Raw genomic sequence first — 19,067 nt, forward strand, 5'->3', positions numbered from 1 at the left:
CTCTTTGTGCATGGATACAGCACAGCTTCTGGAATAATACAAATCCTGGAATTCCAGGGTTGGGTATAGTTGGTACACATGAGGATTATTGATCCAACCCTTTGGTCCAAGAGTAGCTGCTTAAAATGAAACTATGATTTAAGAGATGACTCCCCACAAGTTCATCTGTGCTCAGAAGTTGTACCAAAATAAATCTGTATTATATCAAGATGTAATCTGTGCTGCTGAGGACTCAGGAACAGGGATTGCTCCAGGGAAAAGGAATCTAAAAGGATGTATGGGGATAGTAAAAAAAGGATATTCAACAACCATTTCATTGAAGCAAAAGCAAGCACAGCCTCCACCTAATCCATATGGGATACACACTGAAGTGGATAAAACAAAGGGGATAAAAAACAGGGCCCTACTGTTCCTGAAATGCAAAGATGTGAGAAATGTTCCTAATTTGAAGCTATTTGGTTAAATGATTGCTTTAATTTCTAGTTGTTTCTTTTGGTGTTTGGCGGTGCTGTTCCCTGCGGTGTGCTTAGAGTGAGCAAGAGGGAAGGAGATAGGGCTGGCACCCTCCTGCTCTTCCTTTTCCTCAGAACCTCCTCCCCTTTCAAGTGTCTCAAAGGGAAAAAAAACCTGCACAAAGTGAGCTGGACCCAGCCTTCTCCCAGCTGAGCTGCTGGGACAAGACAGGAGATGGGAATAATGTTATACAAATGGGAACCGTGGAAGAGAGAAACTCAACATTCCAGTTTAGAGCAAAAGGCTATCTCCAAACTGATTTTTGCAACTCTGACCAAAGTCTGACAACTCCCCAGGTGAAACTGCTGGTCCTGAAACCCAGGCTGAATTTCCACCAGGAATTCAAGTCTCTTGTAAACAAGACACTACTGTTGTGATAATTCAGAACCTGCCTGAAGGTTGACTTCTCATATGGAAAGAAGCAGCAGCTCCACATATCTGGCATTTCCATGACCCAGAGCACACAGCTCAGCAGTTTGGTTTCCTTTTACACCATCGAAGTCTTTACACCAGAACACCCAACCTTCACCAAACTCCCCTCATGCCAATTAACAGCGGATAAATAGGAGCATTTGGGAGCTATCCAACAGGATTTATTAGGTTTTCTACAGAACAAACACAGCTCATCTCAGAAGCACCCTAAACCAAGCAGTACTAAGGAGAAGGACATGAACTAGGGATAAACCTCAATGGTTTCACCTCCCAGTCATGAAAAACACAACATTGTCCTTTTGGCTGTGATTTTATCTCCTTTTGTTTACATTCTACTGGACTGCACCCCAACGCTTGCCAAGTGCAATTTTCAGGGATCATTGAAAGGCAACAAGGTGGATAAGGGACCACGTTTGGCAAATGCTGGCCAGGGTTCCTGCTTCCCAAAGGGCAGGTGCACGAGATAGGAGGAGCTCCTGGCCCTTTCCTTCTGCCGTTCCTGCAATGCCCTTGACACTGGCTGGAGAGCAGGAGCTGCCTGTGTGGGTGAGGATTTGTTGTGCTTCAAACTTTGCTCTTTTTTAAGGACAGCCTGCTGAGAAGAAACAGGAATTTGGGGAGGTTGAGGATGCTGAGAAACCTGGGAAGTTCAGAGATACAGAGGGGGGTGAAGAAGGCAAAAGGTCAAGACCAACCTCAAGGATCAAGAGAAAGAACTCAAAGAGTTCAAGGATTGAGAGAGCACAGAGATGACAGAGGGTGAGAACAGCACGTGGTCAGGAGAAATGGGAGACAAGCTGTAGCAACAAGATTTTCCAGGAAAACAAGATGAACTGATATGGAGGAAAAAAAAAATTCCAGGGGAGAAAACAGATAAACTAGTTGGGTAAAAGGCAGTAGTGGGATTAGGCTACAGATCAAGCCACAAACTGGGGTCAAAACCCCAATGAGCTTTGCTTGGGAATTTAAATAATACTAGATTCACAGATAATGACTGTGAAATGTGGAGAATTAGCTGAGGATCAGTAATTAGAAAAAGGATCCCCAGGCATCAGAGTGGAATCAATTCATCAGTCACCCCAAGTAAAAATTAGCAAGCAGTAAAATTCAGCTAAAATAAAAATACAATTTAAAAAAAAATTAAGACTTTTCATGCCCTAGGCCAGTCACATACAAGTAATTCTGGGTTTTTGTAGGATTGAAATCTCTATAATTCCATGACATTCCCAGCCTCCTTTGGACATTACACACAGGAACTTTGAGGAAATCCAACCAGAAACAGAACCCCACAATGGCACTGCACGACAAAACCTCTCTCCAATCACCAGCAGCTCAAGTCCGTGGGGGTTTAATTAAATTTCATTGAAATGCAAGAGAAGAGCTGCCCTTCAATCCTTTCTCAAACAGCTCTGATTTGGTTTCCCTCATCATAATGGAAGAATGTGTGTGCTCTCCCTAAATCCACAGGTCTGTTACGCAGTTATTAGAATGGGAATCAATTCCTTGCCAAAATGAAACTGGAAGTAAACAACTTAAATCAACACATTTGTTTCATTTCTTTTCCTTCATTTCCTCCAAATTTCACACGCTTATTCACCCCAGGTATTTGCATTGTCACCAGGATCCCAACTCATTTCAGAATCGATCATGAGGAATAAAAAAATGCACATTAATTCAATATATTCAGCCACTTTTCCAGTCACCTGCTATGAAATGTACTTTCTTTTTGTGGTCTAGACTGAAGAGGAGACTCTACATCTCCATATGAAAATGCACTTCAAATTATCACTGGAAACCAACTTTATTGGAAGGGAAATCATGGAAAGCATTGGATTTATCAATCCTCTACAGACCTTTACTAGAACAGGTCATTTTCCCAGTTTAAACCCCTGAATTCACCAGTTGCTTCCATTTTGAGGGTTCTGTGCAGGTGACAACCAGCCCTGAATTTGGCAGATTAATTAAACACACACTTCATATTCCATGTTATATCCCCATGGATTTTGGCTGTTGCTGGAAAATATCCTCCTTTCCCCTTGATTTCTCTTATCAACTTCCCAACAGGTACAAAAAAAATGCAGAATTTTATCAACCCACATGACACAAACTCAGCCATTCCCAGTCTGCTCAACAAGGAATTCTGGAAGTGAAGTACACTTCCATAAGATCAAATCTTTGCCCCAAATATATTTATTAAAGCAGCAAGTGAACTTTCACTCTGTGTATAAACTGGGAAAAGATGAAATCTTAATTTTTGAAACAAACATCAATAACAACTTTTCCCAAACGAAAAAGCAGCTGCCTTGAACCCCTCACCTGGGTTGCCACCATCTCCTTGACAACAGAATTTGGAAAATTGGGATAAAGCTTGTATTTTACAATAAAAATGCAAAATATCTCCTCCCTAAGTGCAGAAATCAGTATTTTTTACTGTTTAAGAGAATCTCTGCTGCTAAAATTGACATGGCTGGAGCTGCATGAGCCTATTTCAGCTTGGAGGAAAATTTTACAGGACCTTTCCACTGCCTCCAACTTATTCCAGGATTTTGGACAACTAGTAACTAAAGAGGAAGGTGTGAGGAAAAAAATAAATCACATCCTGAATTCAGAAGATGGTAAAAGTTGAGATTTCTGAAGGATGAAGCACATCAAGAACTTCTCCTGCAGCAGCCACACTTCCATCAATCTTTTGTGAAATGATCCCACTTAAATATTGGACTTTCCCCAGCTATTTTGTGCTTTAGAGCAAATTTTTTGGGAGCATCTCTTATACCAGTCCTGGAAAAAAACAAAAAAACAAAAAAAAAACAAAAACAAACAAACAAAAAAAAACAAAAACAAAAACAAAACAAAAAAAAACCAAAAAAACAAAAAAAAAACAGGGCAAGGCTGGGAAAGGTAATCTAGGTCAGATTTGTAGCACAAGGCACAACTGACCCTTGCCTTATGAGGCAAGGACACAACGATCCCAAAATTTCTTCACCAGTGCTTTTTTAAATTTGGAATTCTACTTTGCATGGCTTTCTCTGCAGGAATTTGGGAAATGGCCATTTGGATTTACAAGCATAGGAGTCTGACCCCAAAGGAGATGGGATCCCATCCCACACAGGGAAAATCCCAGGACAGCAGCAGCTTAAAGCTGGCACCAGCCCATTCCATGGATTAAGAAATGGCTTTTGCTATCTCGAGGACACTTTTCAATTCCTATTATTACAACCCAGACACTGCAAATGCCACCCTGAGAATGGGGAACTTCAAACCCATCCCCAAGGCCTCTGACGGGATGTTTAAAACCAGAGAGGCACAAACCCTCAAGTATGAGCAATCCTATTTCCCAAGGGAAATAAATTCCTTGGAAAAGGAACATACTTTGAGGAAAATATCCCAAAGGGATGGGAAGAGGATCTCCCCATCATCATGTTTGATCTTTGCTTTAAAGCTGGCTTTTAAGATTGATCCCATGGATGGAGGGTCTCCAGCTGATACTCCCAGCATTCCAAGCCTGGTGGCCCTTCCTTGGGTGGCCGCAGGTGTCTCCATGACCTCATAAACTTTTCCCTTCATTTTTTTCCTAATTAATCCCTGGCAGGACTCACTCCAGAGGACCTGCAAGCCAACCTTGTCCCAGATTCCAGCAGGTGTCACTGTGGGCAACACTATGGGAAAATCCAGCAGGGAAAATGTTGAAATCAAAGGAAAAACACTCAGAGTAATTAATATTTGGGTTTTCCTTAATATAATTGCTGATTGTAATTTTTTTTTTCTGTTTTTACAGATAAAAAGACATTGTCTGTGTTAACTTCTTCAGGGTTGAAGGGTGGAAATCATGGAATATTTTCAAGTAAGCACCAGGCTGTTTTTTGATTCTGGGGTTCATTCCCACCAAGATTAGCCCAAACATGTCTGAAAGTAGGGATATGTGGGTGAGAATTAGTGAATTTTGGAAACTGCTGAACGAATTCCCAGGAGATGCCCAAAAGAACAGAGAGCCACATGCTCTCCTTCCAAGCTTCTCAAAAAGAATCCAGCACTGAAAGCAAAGCCCTCAGCACAAAACAGAAACCTCTCCATGGGGAAATCTATCCCAAAAATCACTTGGCTCAGGCTGTCAGGAGCACGGCTTGGAAAGAGGGACTTGAGCTGAGCCACCTCTACCACAGTAAAGCCCCCCCAATGCCCAAATTTTAATTAAATTTCAGTCAGAATTAATTGATTTCATTTTCTCCACCCAAGAAGTGAAGGACAACCACCAACCCATCGGTCCCAACATATCTGCAACAAAGAAAATGCCTGGAAAAGCAGATTCCATGGATTCCTTGCCCCACTGTTGCTGTAGAGCCTCTGGAAACTGGGAACACTGAACAAACAGATATTGAGAAATTAGGAACAAGGCTGGATCAGGGAAGAGACAACTTGGGGCTCCTGAGTTCTCCCCTGTGACCTCTCTGCTGTCCCAGGTGCTGTGAAAATATCCACATCCATCCTGTGTGTCTCTAATAGAGCCTGCAAGTCCACCAGGGCAAATAATAAATTATGGATTTGCTTAAATCCTTCCTTTGCGTATCTGTGAAACCCTGGAAAATATCTAAGATTACAGCAAAAAATGTTTTGTTTTTCTTTTCTTTCATAACTGTGACAGATCAGCTGGAGAATCCTCTCAGAGAGCATAAAAAAAAATCGACCAGATAGGTTTAATCCAACTGGAAACAGGGAATATTTAAATCCCAACACCTGCATAACCTGAGAGGGGCAGCTTTAGAAATTAACATTTTATCAGTGACAGCCTGAAAACCTGATCATCCACTCAATGCACCATTGCCAAAATTAATAACAATAAATTAAAGAAAATAAATCCTGGGATGAAGCAAATTTGGGGAAGTTTTTTTTTTGTTGTTTGATGCTGCCTTTGCTACATGTCCTACAGGTGGCCATGGCACTGCTGGAGTGGCTTTTCCCACCACTGGGAGCTTGATTGAGGAAAACGAGGTGCCCAAAGAATGGGGAAAAGCTGGAAAAGTGCTGGAAAGGCAGCTGGAAAACAAGGAACTATAGAACTCTCTTGGAGGAAGCATGGTTTGGGTTGGAAGGGAGATTAAGGATCATCCCATTCCACCCCTGCCATGTCAGGGACACCTTCCACCGTCCCAGGCTGCTCCAAGCCCCAGTGTCCAGCCTGGCCTTGGGCACTTCCAGGGATCCAGGGGCAGGCACAGCTGCTCTGGGCACCCTGTGCCAGGGTCTGCCCACCCCCCCAGGGAACAATTTCTTCTCTGACAGCTGAGAAAATCTTACAACTCCCATCCTTTTGAGCGTCCTTGGGATTCTTATGGAGATTTCCATGCATCCCTGTGCTTTGGACAGGTGGAGGAGATGCAATTCCCTAGCTGGGATGCTCTGGCCTAATTCCAATGGATTTTACAACATACACTTGAAAGAAAACCAACAACCCAGCTCCTCTGCTTGGGGTTTAGCAAAGGAGCCCAGAGACAAGGGCAGGGGGACTTCTGACAATAAATGAGATGCTACTAAACTTCCCCTATCTCCAGAAGAATCCAGCTTTCTGTGGAAGGCTTCTGGAAAAAGATCTCTCTGATAGCACCAGGATTTTCAGCCTGAACAAAAGGTGCTTCTTGAGAAGTTTCTATATTCATTTCATAAATCATAGTTAAAAAGAGAACACCCTTCCCTGCCTGAAAAGTACATTTGGCAGAGGCCAAAAGCTGCTCCTTGCACCTGACACAAACACCCAGCAGGTCCCACCAGAAGACCTGAAGTTCCCACATGTGCCAAGAGCATGGAACTCCAGGAAATGCCTTCCTCTGTGTTCAGCACAAGGATTTTACTGGGGAAAAAAAGGAGGGATTTGATGTTAAATCAAATGGGAAGAAATAGCAACAGATTTTCTACCCCACCTGCAATGGAATGTCTGATCTGGGATGTGGAGCTGCTGGAGTGAATCCAGAGGAGGCCATGGAGCTGCTCCAAGGGCTGGAGCCAGGCTGGGAGAGCTGGGGGTGCTCACCTGGGGAGAAGAAAGCTCCAAGGAGAGCTCAGAGCCCCTTCCAGATCCTAAAGGGGCCAACAGGAGAGCTGGAGAGGGACTGGGGACAAGGGATGGAGGGACAGGACACAGTGGATGGCTTCAGAGTGCCAGAGGGCAGGGATAGATGGGATACTGGGACATTAGGAAGTAATCAGAGTCCCAAAGGTTTTCTCCACTGACATCGCCTTTTAACAATAAGTTTTGCGTAACTGGGGAAGAAAAACCCCAAATCCTGCCCCATTTCTATCACTGCAGGAGAGCAGAGGATGAGCAATTAACACACACAAGGATAACCACATTCCTGACAAGAATCCACAGAGACCAGGGAATACTGAACTCCTTTCCTGTGCTAACACAATCAGATTCTTTTTAATTCCCTTCATGTGGTTCATGCCCACATTAAGGAAAATCAAAAGGAAAACTTAACTCCAAACAAAATATTTTATCTCAATCCAAAGCTAGAGCTGCTCCTGCCACTGACTCCATTGTATTCCTGCACTCCAGTTTCTCCAGATGCATTTTATTTTCTGATCCTTTTTTTCCCCAGAAAGCTTTTACTTCCTGATGCACCTGCAAACTCAAAGCTGTGTTCTCATGAGCACCATTTGGAAAATTAATGGAAGCAAAACTTGAGTCAAAATTTTGTCCATTTGTGATGGAGTCAGTCGTGACTGAAGCTGATTTGATGGCCCCACAGGCAGCATTACCCTGTCCCACAGCTCCTCCAGTGAACATGCTCCAGAGTGCTTCCTTTGACGGGAAAAAAAAAAAAAAAAAATCAACATTTTTTTTCTTACCCAAAACCTTTTACTCTTCCCTGCTTATTTTGAATTCTCCCTCAAATCTGATTTCTGGCTCTGTATCACATCAATACCTGCCTTGGTGATGGCAGAGCCTGCAGGAAAGACCAGGCACCTGATTCCCTTTATCCAAGAGCCATCCTCACTCCTAAACAAGCCTAAAAACCACGGATTCTATGGAAAGCTAATTAATTTTGCACATTTCCCTCTTCTATTCACTGTTGCCACACAATCCCACAAAGGCAGAACTGTGTTCAGCCTCTGTTAATTAACCAGAGGCATCCCAAGGCCTCTGATCCATACTAATTGGGCAGCATGGAGCAGGAAGGATGCTTGGGAAGGCCAGGACAACTCTGAAAGCTGAATTAAGCCATGAGATCTCCTCCAAGATCCCACTCTCCACCAGGAGCCACAACAGGAGCTCCACAAGCAACCAGGAAGAATTTTGGGTTGTGCTTTATTTTTTTAACATTTGTGCCTTTTGACATTCAGTCTTTCATTGGAATTAAAGTGAAAGGAAGGACCAAGACAAAGGCTGGCAAGGGACTCCCAGCACACAAACTGAGCTGCTGAAGTGGCTGCAGACAGGAGCTGGGATCCCAGATTTCAGCACCCAGCATGGCAGGAAGAGTTTCCATCCCTGGCAGCCTCTGCCTGTGGGGTTCAGCACATTTCTCTGCCTCTCCCCTCAGTCTGGCTCTGCTGTTTGCCCACGGATTCACTGGGAGCCCGGGCCAGGTTACCTGGGGCTGGACTAAACACATCACTGGCACTTGGATCTCAGTAGACATTCAAATAAATTAAAAATCTGAATATTAATGCTTCCAGTGAAAGAATTCCCAAAAGGCACACTGGGAGATGTGGGAATGGCATTCCCAGCACTGCCAAGCTGTGCCTGCTCTCCTGTTAACCCAGGCTGAGTTAATCAAGTGCTCTACAGCTGGATTTAGGGCAATTAGCCAGATGTATATTTAAATATCTATTTACGCTGCAACTATGATAAATATTATATATTTCAACGTGTTATAAAGTATTGTCAGAGAATCATGGAACGGTTTGGGTTGGAAGGGACTTTAAAGTCCACCCCTGCCACGGGCAGGGACACCTTCCACTATCCCAGGCTGCTCCAAGCCCCATCCAGCCTGGCCTGGAGCACTTTAAATTTCTATACATCCAGCAATAATCCATAAACATATACACACACACACACAAATGTCAAAGCTGGCTTGAGTTCTGGATGCACAAGGAAGGAGACAAATCCACGGGACGTGGTTTAGACATGACATTATCTGCACAACAAACTGATTTGCAGGGTTTTGTAAGCAAATCAAAGCACCTCTGTCGCTCCAGCACACAACATCTCCCATGGATTACCAGGCCAAATCCCAAACAGCCAAGGAACAGGATTAGGAAATGCAGATGAAGAGGTCTGGGTTGAAAATGCCAATGAGACCTTAATTCAATCTCCTCCTGTGCATCTGCAGCCACAGAACTTGAAATTCTGTCTGGGGCACCAACAGCACGTGGAGCTGCTGGAGTGAATCCAGGGAGGCCACAGAGCTGCTCCAGGGCTGGAGCTCCTCTGGAGCCAGGCTGGGAGTGCTCACCTGAAGAAAAGAAGGCTCCAGGGAGAGCTCAGAGTCCTTCCAGGGCCTAAAGGGGCTCCAGGAGAGCAGGAGAGGGACTGGGAACAAGGGATGGAGGGACAGGACACAGGGAACGGCTTCCCACTGCTAGAGGGCAGGGATGGATGGGATATTGGGAAGGAATTATTCCCTGGGAGGGTGGGCAGGCCCTGGCACAGGGTGCCCAGAGCAGCTGTGGCTGCCCCTGGATCCCTGGCAGTGCCCAAGGCCAGGCTGGATGGAGCTTGGAGCCCGGGACAGTGGAAGGTGTCCCTGCCCATGGCAGGGGGTGGAATGGGATGATCCTTAATTGTCCCTTCCAACCCAAACCAGTCTGGAATTAGTTACTGCAGCTGCCCCTGGCTCTCAGAATTCCTGCCTCTTTCCCCTTCCCCGAAAACCCCAATTCAGTGGAGCTGGGACAGATTTCAGGCAGGTAGCAACTCCATCCCTGACATCCAGGCAAACAGGATCCTTCTTTGAAATAGGAGTAGGAGTTTGGAGATGGAGAACAAAATTTACAAGAATCAGCGGTAGACACAATGAAGAATGTGAGATCAAATGGAAAATTACAAGATCATGAGTACCTGGAAGTGGCTTCAGATGAGAAGAGGTCAAGGAACCTTCATTACATCTATCAGTACCTGAACACCTGATTTGAGGTGGAAATCCTACAAGTTTTACATTTGAATAGCACAGGGAATAACCTTAAAGAAGGAAAAAACTGCCAGAATTTGAAGCAACTTAAGGATAGGAAAGAAATCCTGATTTTGTGCCACAAAACCCCAAATGAAAATGAAGGGGGGAAAAGAAGGAGAGGAGGAAATGCCAGCCCAGATCTCTGAGCACTGCCCATGCCCACCAAAAGCTCATCCCACTCCTCAGCCATGCCAGGAACAGACTCCCCATCCTACTCCCTTCAGGATTTTAATTCCATTTGCTAAATGAAATTATCCATAAAGACTGAAATTATTGGCAATATTGGTCCTACGCCGATAATCCTTGTGTGAGTCACCAGACACATTTTTCCATGTAATATTAAAAATTCCATGATCCACAGGGCTGTTCCAATACTACAGGTGTAACCTATGGAAAGGGGGCTGTAGCCAGGTGGGAGTTCATATCTAAAAAAATCACTCTCACATCTGTGTATTATTTTTAATTTATGCAAAACACAGCCTATTCAATCCAATACAAACCCAGAGAAAATATCACTCATTCCAAACAGAAAACTGCAAGCATCCACCCAAAAAAATCCAGATTTATTCCCCATAAATGCTGCTTTCTTGCCTCATTTCTTCACTGATATTTATTAAGATTTTTTTTCCCCCTGCCATGAAACTTTAAGTGTTTCTGGAAAAGTTTTATGGACTTTAAGCTCCTTATCAAGAGTTAAGGAGGAGAATAATGCTGGTGATATGATCCAAGCAAATTCTGGTTGGGAGTGGGGTTTTGAGATAGGCAGATGGAATTTACAGCAGTGGGAATTAATATCCTTTTTTTTCCCTAAATCAGAGCATTCCCTGGCAGTAAAGGGAATAAGGCTTATCTGTGAATATGCAATTATTCAGGGTGACAAACAGCTGATTTGTTGGAGCCACAGAATTTATCTGGGCACTAAATAAAAAGGCAGAGAAGGAACAACACCCAAGCAAAGCTCAGGAAAAAAAAGAATTCAAATCAACTCCAATGTCAGCAGCACTTTTCCTCCAAATCCACGGGAACATCTTCCCTGATGGAGAGGCATGGATGAAGAAAAGCCAACAGGAATGAAATAAGTTACTGGCACACATTCATTCCCTGCACTTAAATCACCTTTTGGAAGGGTTTATTAATGACTTTCTGGGATATTGAATTCCTCAGGCCCAGAAGGGAGCCTGAATTTTGGGATTAAACTGTGATATGACCCAAATATTTTACATCTGCTTATAGGGCAAGGTTGGGGGGGTTTGGGGTTTTTTGGTATGGTGCAGGTTAGGGTTTTTTCACATTTTTAAGGGTTGTGGGGTTTTTTTGTGTTTTTTTTTCAGAGGATTTTTTTGGCTGGTGTTTTATGGGTGATTTCTTTGTTGTTTTAAATAGACTTATGAAAAGCCTGGCCCTAACAAGACCCCAGTTAAAGCCAGGCAGGCAAAACCCAACTCCACCCCAACATCTCAACACTGCTGCAACTCTTCCCAGAGCACCTTTCCCACAACACCTTTAAAATACCCTCCAAAATAAGCGTGCCATCAAATCTGACATGAGACCACATTTTCCCATTCCCCTCCTCCCCACCACCCACCCACAGGCTGGAGAAGCTCATTCCCTTCTGGACACCACAGGAAATGATTGATTCACTCCCCAACTGGATAAAACCCCAATTAAATATATATATAAACCCTATTCAAAACTGGATTCATTCTCCCCACAACTCCTCTCATGGCCTCGATGGCTGCCAAACTGGGGAGCTGCTCTTTGGGGAAAAGAAGAGGCTAGATATTGCCAGCAGAAGGTTCTGAGCTCATAAAAGTCCAATATTCCAACCACTTACCTCTTCCAGGACATCTGCAAGCTTACTGAGGATCTCCTCGGGAAGGCTCTGGAATGTGGGAACGCTGCAATACAAAAGAAACCTCCATTAATGGATCCCTTTACACAGGGCACAGATCCAGCTGCTTTCCTCTCCTCTGTATTCTTCCTTCATGCTCTGGGGATGAACAGGAAAAAGATATCATGGAAAGCTGCTTCTTTTCTAGCAGCCAGGATGGATTTGGTGATGATGGGAGACCAGTGGGATAAACCTCTGGAGAGCCACCCCTAAAGCTGGCAATCAGCTAGGGATCTATAGGAATAAATCACGTGGACTCCATTTTCTTCATGGTCAAAAAAGACCCATCTTTATTCACATAACTCCTTTTTATACAGTTTTACAGACCTCATGTGGGACTCCAATTGGTCAGTAGCTTTCTAACCAATTACTTTAATGGTTATTAACAAGTTGTTACTCTGTATTGATTGGTCACTCAAACCCCCCGTGAGTATGTGCAGGAAAAGTTGTTTGTGAGAGCTAGTTTTCATTTTTCTATCTAACGGTGCAAAATCAGTTTATACAGGTGCAATTTGGTTTTTTTTCCTAGGAATAGATTGTTATGTTAAACTGCTCACACCAGGATTGCTTTCATGTGGGAACTTGCAAAGGGCTAGCCTGACAAGGCCAGCCACTGATTTTAGGAGCAAGCCTTTCTTTATGATTTTTCTACCTTACTGCAGCAGGATCCATTCAGGATGCACTGGAATTCCTGTGTGCCACAAACCTGCTCAGTCATATTCCTTCCAGATCTACTTCAGCCCCCAGAAATAAAATGCAGCCCAAAAAGGGGGCAGGGAAGATCAGCTCCAAGCAGCCCCGGATAGAAGAGTGAAATTACACCTGGGAGGACAGAGCACAGAGCTCTGCAGCACTGAGCCCCCATCCAAGCCCTAGGAAGTTTCTGAACATTTCCCTGGCTGTTTCACAGCCAAATTTGTGGCTTTTCTTCAGCCAAAAAGGTGACTTTGTCACTTGTTTGGCAGCAATTCCCTCAGCAAAGGCTGCCCAGGCCACGCTGTGATGAGAAGACGATGCAGCCATAAAGAGCCCCCTGAGCCAAGGTCACAGAACTGCACCTAAATCAGTCTGGAGCAGGATGGGGGACACAAGTTTGGGTCTCCAAAGCTCCAGGGAATATCCTGACTTTGCAGCTGTATCTCCACTGCCTTACAGCCCCACCCAGGGAGGCTGTGGAATTGTCCTCCTTGGAGAGACCCAAAAGCCATCAGGACACAGTCCATGGCAACCTGAACTAGAGGACCTCTAGATGTCTCTCCCATCCTCAACCAGCCTGTGATGTGCAGTACTCTCGTTTCTCATCATCTCTTGTCCATAAAAACCTGAGAACCATCAATAGTCCCAGGTGATGCTGAAGGAAACACACAGACACAACAAAAATTTAACCCAAAATACACAGAAGTTGTGGCTGCCTCTGGATCCCTGGAAGTGCCCAAGGCCAGGTTGGACAGGGTTTGGAGTAAACTGGGAGAGTGGAAGGTGTCCCTGCCCATGGCAGGGGTGGCACTGGGTGGGATTTAAGGAGAAAAGGAGGCTCAGGGGAGACCTTGTGGCTCTGCACAACTCCTGACAGGAGGGGACAGCCAGGGGGGTCGGGCTCTGCTGCCAGGGAACAGGGACAGGCCAAGGGGAAACAGCCTCAAGCTGTGCCAGGGGAGGCTCAGCTTGGACAGCAGCAGGAATTTCTGCATGCAAAGGGTGCTCAGGCCTTGGCAGGAGCTGCCCAGGTGGAAGCAGGATCCCTGGAAGGGTTTAAGAGCCATGGAACTTGGGGATATGGGTCAGTGTGGGGCTCAGCAGTGCTGAGGGAACAGCTGGACTTGATCCTTAATGTCTTTTCCAGCCTAAATTATTCTCTGGTCATTTACCCTTCTTTTTAATTTAAAAAAACCCAGTAGTTTCAGTTGAATCTATTTAACAATAGCAAGACAAATCTGGGCTGATAAATGCAGAAAATACCACCTTTCATGCTCTCAACAACAGCTTTTTTTCCTTAGGAAGAAATTTTTACTACTGGAGCACATGGGCCCACATTGTAACAGGAGCAAGCAAACAACTGGACAGGAATTGTGTGACAGCCAGGCCTAAGCATAAAATGAAAGTTCATTACATCATTTCCAGCATTCCCAAATGAGAAATGAACTTATAGGAGAAGATAACAGCCTTGGACAAGTCAGATTCTAGTGTGGTCAAGTGGTCAGATTTTTGCACCCTTAAACTCCCAAATTGGGAGGGAACTCACCACAGGATATTTTTTTATGGATAATTATGCCTGTGAAATCCAAGGAAAGGTAGTGAAACACATCTATTATAGACCAAATCCATAAAAAAACAGAGAAATCAGTCCTAAGTTCCAACTCCTGCCATGAGAAAAGCCTAGAACTTCAACTCTGCAATAGAGCAAATAATGGGAAAAGCAATTTGTTGACAAACACATAATGGAATTACACCATGAATATCCCAGATTTAGGCGGGTTTATGGCAGGCCAGAATTCCCCTCAACAGCCAGAAGTGACAAAACAGCCAAATATTTGAGTTTCTTTGATAAGAAGAGAGCAAGACTTGATTCTCCAGGTCAATAAAAATTCCCCTGTGTTCCCCACAGGACAATATTAAATGGATTCATAAAACAGTCTTGATTCCCTCCAAGAACTGCCTGGATTATTGAATGACTTGTGTATAAAGGGAGCATTTCCATTATTATTTCCAGGTGGGTACTTGCCCTGAAAGGCAAATGGAGCCTCAGCTCTCCAGGGAGAGCCTTGAGCATCACAGCTAAGCTGCAAATTGCTCCAAGTGGGAAAACACACGGGAGGGAGGCAAATGGGAGCAGATAATCTCCCAGGGAATCTTTGATCACCACAGCAAGAGGCAGGAAAATTGTATTTCCCTTTCTACAACTGTGTGAAAAAGGCTGGGACTATAGAAGGGCAAACATTCAGCCCTTGAGCTGGGATGTATTTAGGGTGGAAGAAATCACAGCAAACACTGCTCCAGCTGTTCAAGGAACAACTGTTCTGCCCAACAAAGCAGGGTCAAACAAACCCAGACTTTCTCCAACAAGTTCTCCTCCCACTGCTCCTTAAATCCCATCAATAATGAAGATTTTTGAACACCCACTCCAGACAGTAACAGTGCTACAGCTAGCAAAAGAGATACTCAGGTATGCAACACTGAAAGGCTTCAGCAAAGTTTGAAACTCGTGACTTTTCTCCCTACCTGCAGCACAAGTGAAAGACTTCACTTGTTCCTCTTGTTCCAAAGCCATCTCTCACTTTGCCCCGGAAGAGCTGGAGTTGATGATCTTGGAAGTTTTTTCCAGTTTAATGATTGGAATTCAATTATAGAAGAAACACAGACAACTCACCAACCTCTCCCAGCACCATAGAGCTCCTTCTACTCTGCTTATCCAGTCCTTATAAGGGACTTTCTCCAGCTGCTTCTTATTCCACTTAATGAGGAGTAATTTCTCCACCTGCCCTGAATTCCTCCCTGGATGAGGCTATGGAATCCAGCTGGGGATGGAATAGAGCTATTCACAACTGACCTCCTGCTCACCTGCAGCCCCTTGGATCCTCTAAGCTCTTGAAGGTGATATGGGTGTTAAAAAGTATGGATAGAAAATTATTTATGTCTATTTGATAGAATCCCCTGGCAAAAGTACAGCCCGGGATCCTCAGGAGGATCCAGGCCATCCTACAGAGGCAGCAAACAAGGAGGCAAAGCAGACCCCTAGCTCCAGGATTTGAGTTTTAACAGAAAATGCAATAAACTGGATGATTTTAATCCATCCACAAACAGCATTTTATCAGGACAGCGCGACTGCCATCGCGGGGAATGGGGTGAGGAACCTTCTCCAGCCACCCCACCCCTACACCCTGGACATTGAGCAGGGGAAGGAGGAGATGTGACATTTTTCTGGCTGCATTCCCCACTGCTCAGCCATGGAATGTTGTGCAGGGATGGCAGTTCCTGGACCCAGGAGAATTTCCCATGGGGAATCGCTCCCTGTCTGGAGCAATTCCGCCTGGCTCCAAACGTGACACATTTTCCCAGAGAGCTCAACGTGCCCAGCACCAGCTGCCAAACTCAGGGGAAGCAGCTGTGCTAAAACATCCCTGGATTGACTCCCTGTCCCCATGGAGGAGCAGGGATATGCCCAACCCGAAGGAGGTGGGAAAGGTCGTGGCTCCATCCCTGGGGATGCAGTCACCAAGCTGCTTTCAACTTCCAGGTAGAAGCAACATCCCCATTAACCACGCTTGGATTCATGCTTGTGATCCATCCTGGACTCGTGGCTGTGACCCATCCCATGGGATGGCTCCTGGAGGAAGCAGCAAGGGCTTCCAAGCAGTGCTGGCTGTGGCCCAAGGCGTTGTTTGCAGCCTCGGTGGCGGTGCTGCCAGCTCCAACAGGACATTTATCTTCTGACACACACTACAACCTGCAGGGCTCCTGGCTCTGCTCTGCCTCCAGGATACAAAAACAACCATTCACTTGCTAAATCCCTTTCAAGATGCACTCCCAAACTTCTGAAGGGTGTTCAGTGAGGGTGCTCATCCAGGTCGGAGGCAGATGTTTCTCCTGGGTTAAGCCTGGAACAAAACCTCTCTCTTCTATTGCTGCTTGGCACCATCACAATTGCAGTTGTTATCACTGCTCTGTGCCTTGAGTAAGCAGAGCTCCAGACTCCAACATTCCAGTAAAAGGAAATTAAGGCTGTCTGAGTTCCCTGAAACTTTTTTTTTTGGCACCCAACTGGAATGAAGGCTGGAAAATGCAAATGTCCTTCTTTAGCACACTTGGGATGCTCCTACAGCTCTGTTTCAGCTCCAGAAGAACTGAGGCTACATTTGATCAGCACCAGCTGATCCTTGATTTGGGATATCACCAAAAGATGCTGCTTTGGACAACTGAAGCTGTACAGGCAGCCTCCCACTGGGCTCCCAGTTGTGTCAGGGAGGGAATGCTGGCTCCATCAGGATCATGGCATCACTTCATAAAATCAGAGTGTTTGGGGCTGGAAGGGACCTTAAAGCCCATCCCATTCCACCCCTGCCATGGGCAGGGACACCTTCCACTGTCCCAGGCTGCTCCAAGCCCCAAAGTCCAACCTGGCCTTGGGCACTGCCAGGGATCCAGGGGCAGCCACAGCTTCTCTGGGCACCTGTGCCAGGGCCTGCCCACCCTCCCAGATACATTTCTTTTGTGTTGCAAACTGCTGCATCAAAAGCTAATTCCACTTTTATGTCATATTAATAAATATTATTTGGAGGATCGGCTGCTGGTTATTTTCATTCATGGTACCCACAAGTGAAGTGGCAGATATTAATTTTAAAGAAGGTGTATCTATTTCTCCAAAAACCTCAATCCTTCTTCAGTCACACAGGTCATTGCTAAGTCAAGGCTGGTTTTTGCTTGGATTCATGGAATCAATGAGGCTGGAAAAGCCCTCCCAGCCCATGGATTCCCAGTTGTGCCCAGTGCCCACCTTGTCCCCAGCCCAGAGCACTGAGTGCCACCTCCAGACCTTCCTTGGACACCTCCAGGGATGGGCACTCCAAAGCTCCCTGGGCAGCCCCTGCCAAAGCCTGAGCACCCTTTCCATGCAGAAATTCCTGCTGCTGTCCAAGCTGAACCCTTCCCCAGCTCTATTCTCTTCCCTGGACATGCTCCAGCCCCTCCAGGACACTCTGGCTGTGAGGGCCTAGAACAGGATACAGCTCAAAGAGTATCAGAGATCCAGGAGGAAGGGACAGGGAGGGTGACAGCCACTCACACTCCCATTAATTTCACTTTGGGTTGGCCTTGGAAGCACCTCATGGAGCAGAAGTCTCAGGAAGAGAGAAGAGATTTGCTATGCAGGTGCTGCAGATGATTTGTCTGCTGTGCTATAGCCACACAGGCAGTAAGCAATTCACAATTACTCATTTTGGAGAGGGTGAAAATGGAACAGCCACAGTTTGAATGCTCTGCCACTCATTACATTACACAGCCTGTGGGAGGGGTTCCTGCTCTCCCTTGGGAGGCAGCAACAGTTTAGAAAAGGTTGCCAATCACCTGCTGCTCTCCACCCCAGAAGAGCTGTCCATCAATGTTTAGCATACCCCCCAGTTCCAGAAAGTTCAGTTATTCTGTTGTCCCCATTGGCTCCTGTTAGAATACCACTCCTCCTCTGTACCCCGATTAGTTCTCTGTATGCAACCCCACTCTGTCTCCCCTCCTTTACCCGTTGCCCGTTGGCTGTTTTGTACCCTAACCACGCCCACTTCTTTGCCCTTAATACCCAGCCCCGCCTTTCCTCGGGGCTTCTGGAGTTCGCTCCCTTCTGGAGGGTTCGTGTCCCTCGTTTCACCCTCCTGTTCCTGCGACGCTCCTGAAATAAAGCCTCTAGGAATAAAGCCACTTTGGAGCCCTCTCGTCCTTACGGTGGAGCTAGCCAGGTCCCGCCACCTCCTCCCCGCGGACCAGTCCTCTGAGGGTTTTCCCCCGGACAGGCTGGGCACCCAGGTGAAGCCCGGAGGACTTGTATTTTAATACAACAGCCCTTATCAGGGAAATAAAATCCTGAAAGGAGCTTGTGGGACATTTGTTTCCAGGGATCTGGTTATATCCTAAGCCCTACTACACACAGGAAAAGGGAAGAGAAGCAGAACTGATCTTATCCCTGATTAGCAAATAGTGAAGCAGAGCAATAGCCAAGAATTGCATTTTTTCCCTCTTGTGCTGAAAGGACACCAAGGGATCTGCTGGCATCATGAGACCAGGACTCTCAGTGTCCCTGAGGGGAACCTGAATGATCTCACAGGAGCAGAAAGGCTGGAAAGGCCTCCAAGAGCAGAGTCCAACTCTGGCATGTCCATTATTAAGCCATCCCTACCCACCACATCTGTGTGGTTTTTGAACAGTTCCAGGGACCCTCTTTCAGCCCAGGCTCTGTTTGTGTTCAATAGGCAGAGCAGGAACTCTGGAGAAGTGTTTTGCCTTGCTCTCTCAATCCCTGCCTCTCCCTGACAGGGATTCATTATCACACAGAGCCCTCCTACTGCAACCCCTGTGGCAGT

General features: G+C 45.7%; 1 protein-coding gene across 2 annotated transcripts in view; it reads right to left on the reverse strand.

Annotated features, from left to right (window-relative positions):
- PRKG1 (protein kinase cGMP-dependent 1) overlaps positions 1–19,067 on the reverse strand; it is a 384,810-nt gene that overhangs the window by 95,301 nt on the left and 270,442 nt on the right. For both annotated transcript variants that reach the window (XM_053983678.1, XM_053983677.1), the window contains exon 5: positions 11,947–12,010. In XM_053983678.1, coding sequence (XP_053839653.1) covers positions 11,947–12,010 — 64 coding nt within the window. The remainder of the gene's footprint in view (positions 1–11,946; positions 12,011–19,067) is intronic.

Source organism: Vidua macroura, chromosome 8 (genome assembly GCF_024509145.1).
Source record: "Vidua macroura isolate BioBank_ID:100142 chromosome 8, ASM2450914v1, whole genome shotgun sequence".
Lineage (NCBI taxonomy): Eukaryota > Metazoa > Chordata > Aves > Passeriformes > Viduidae > Vidua > Vidua macroura.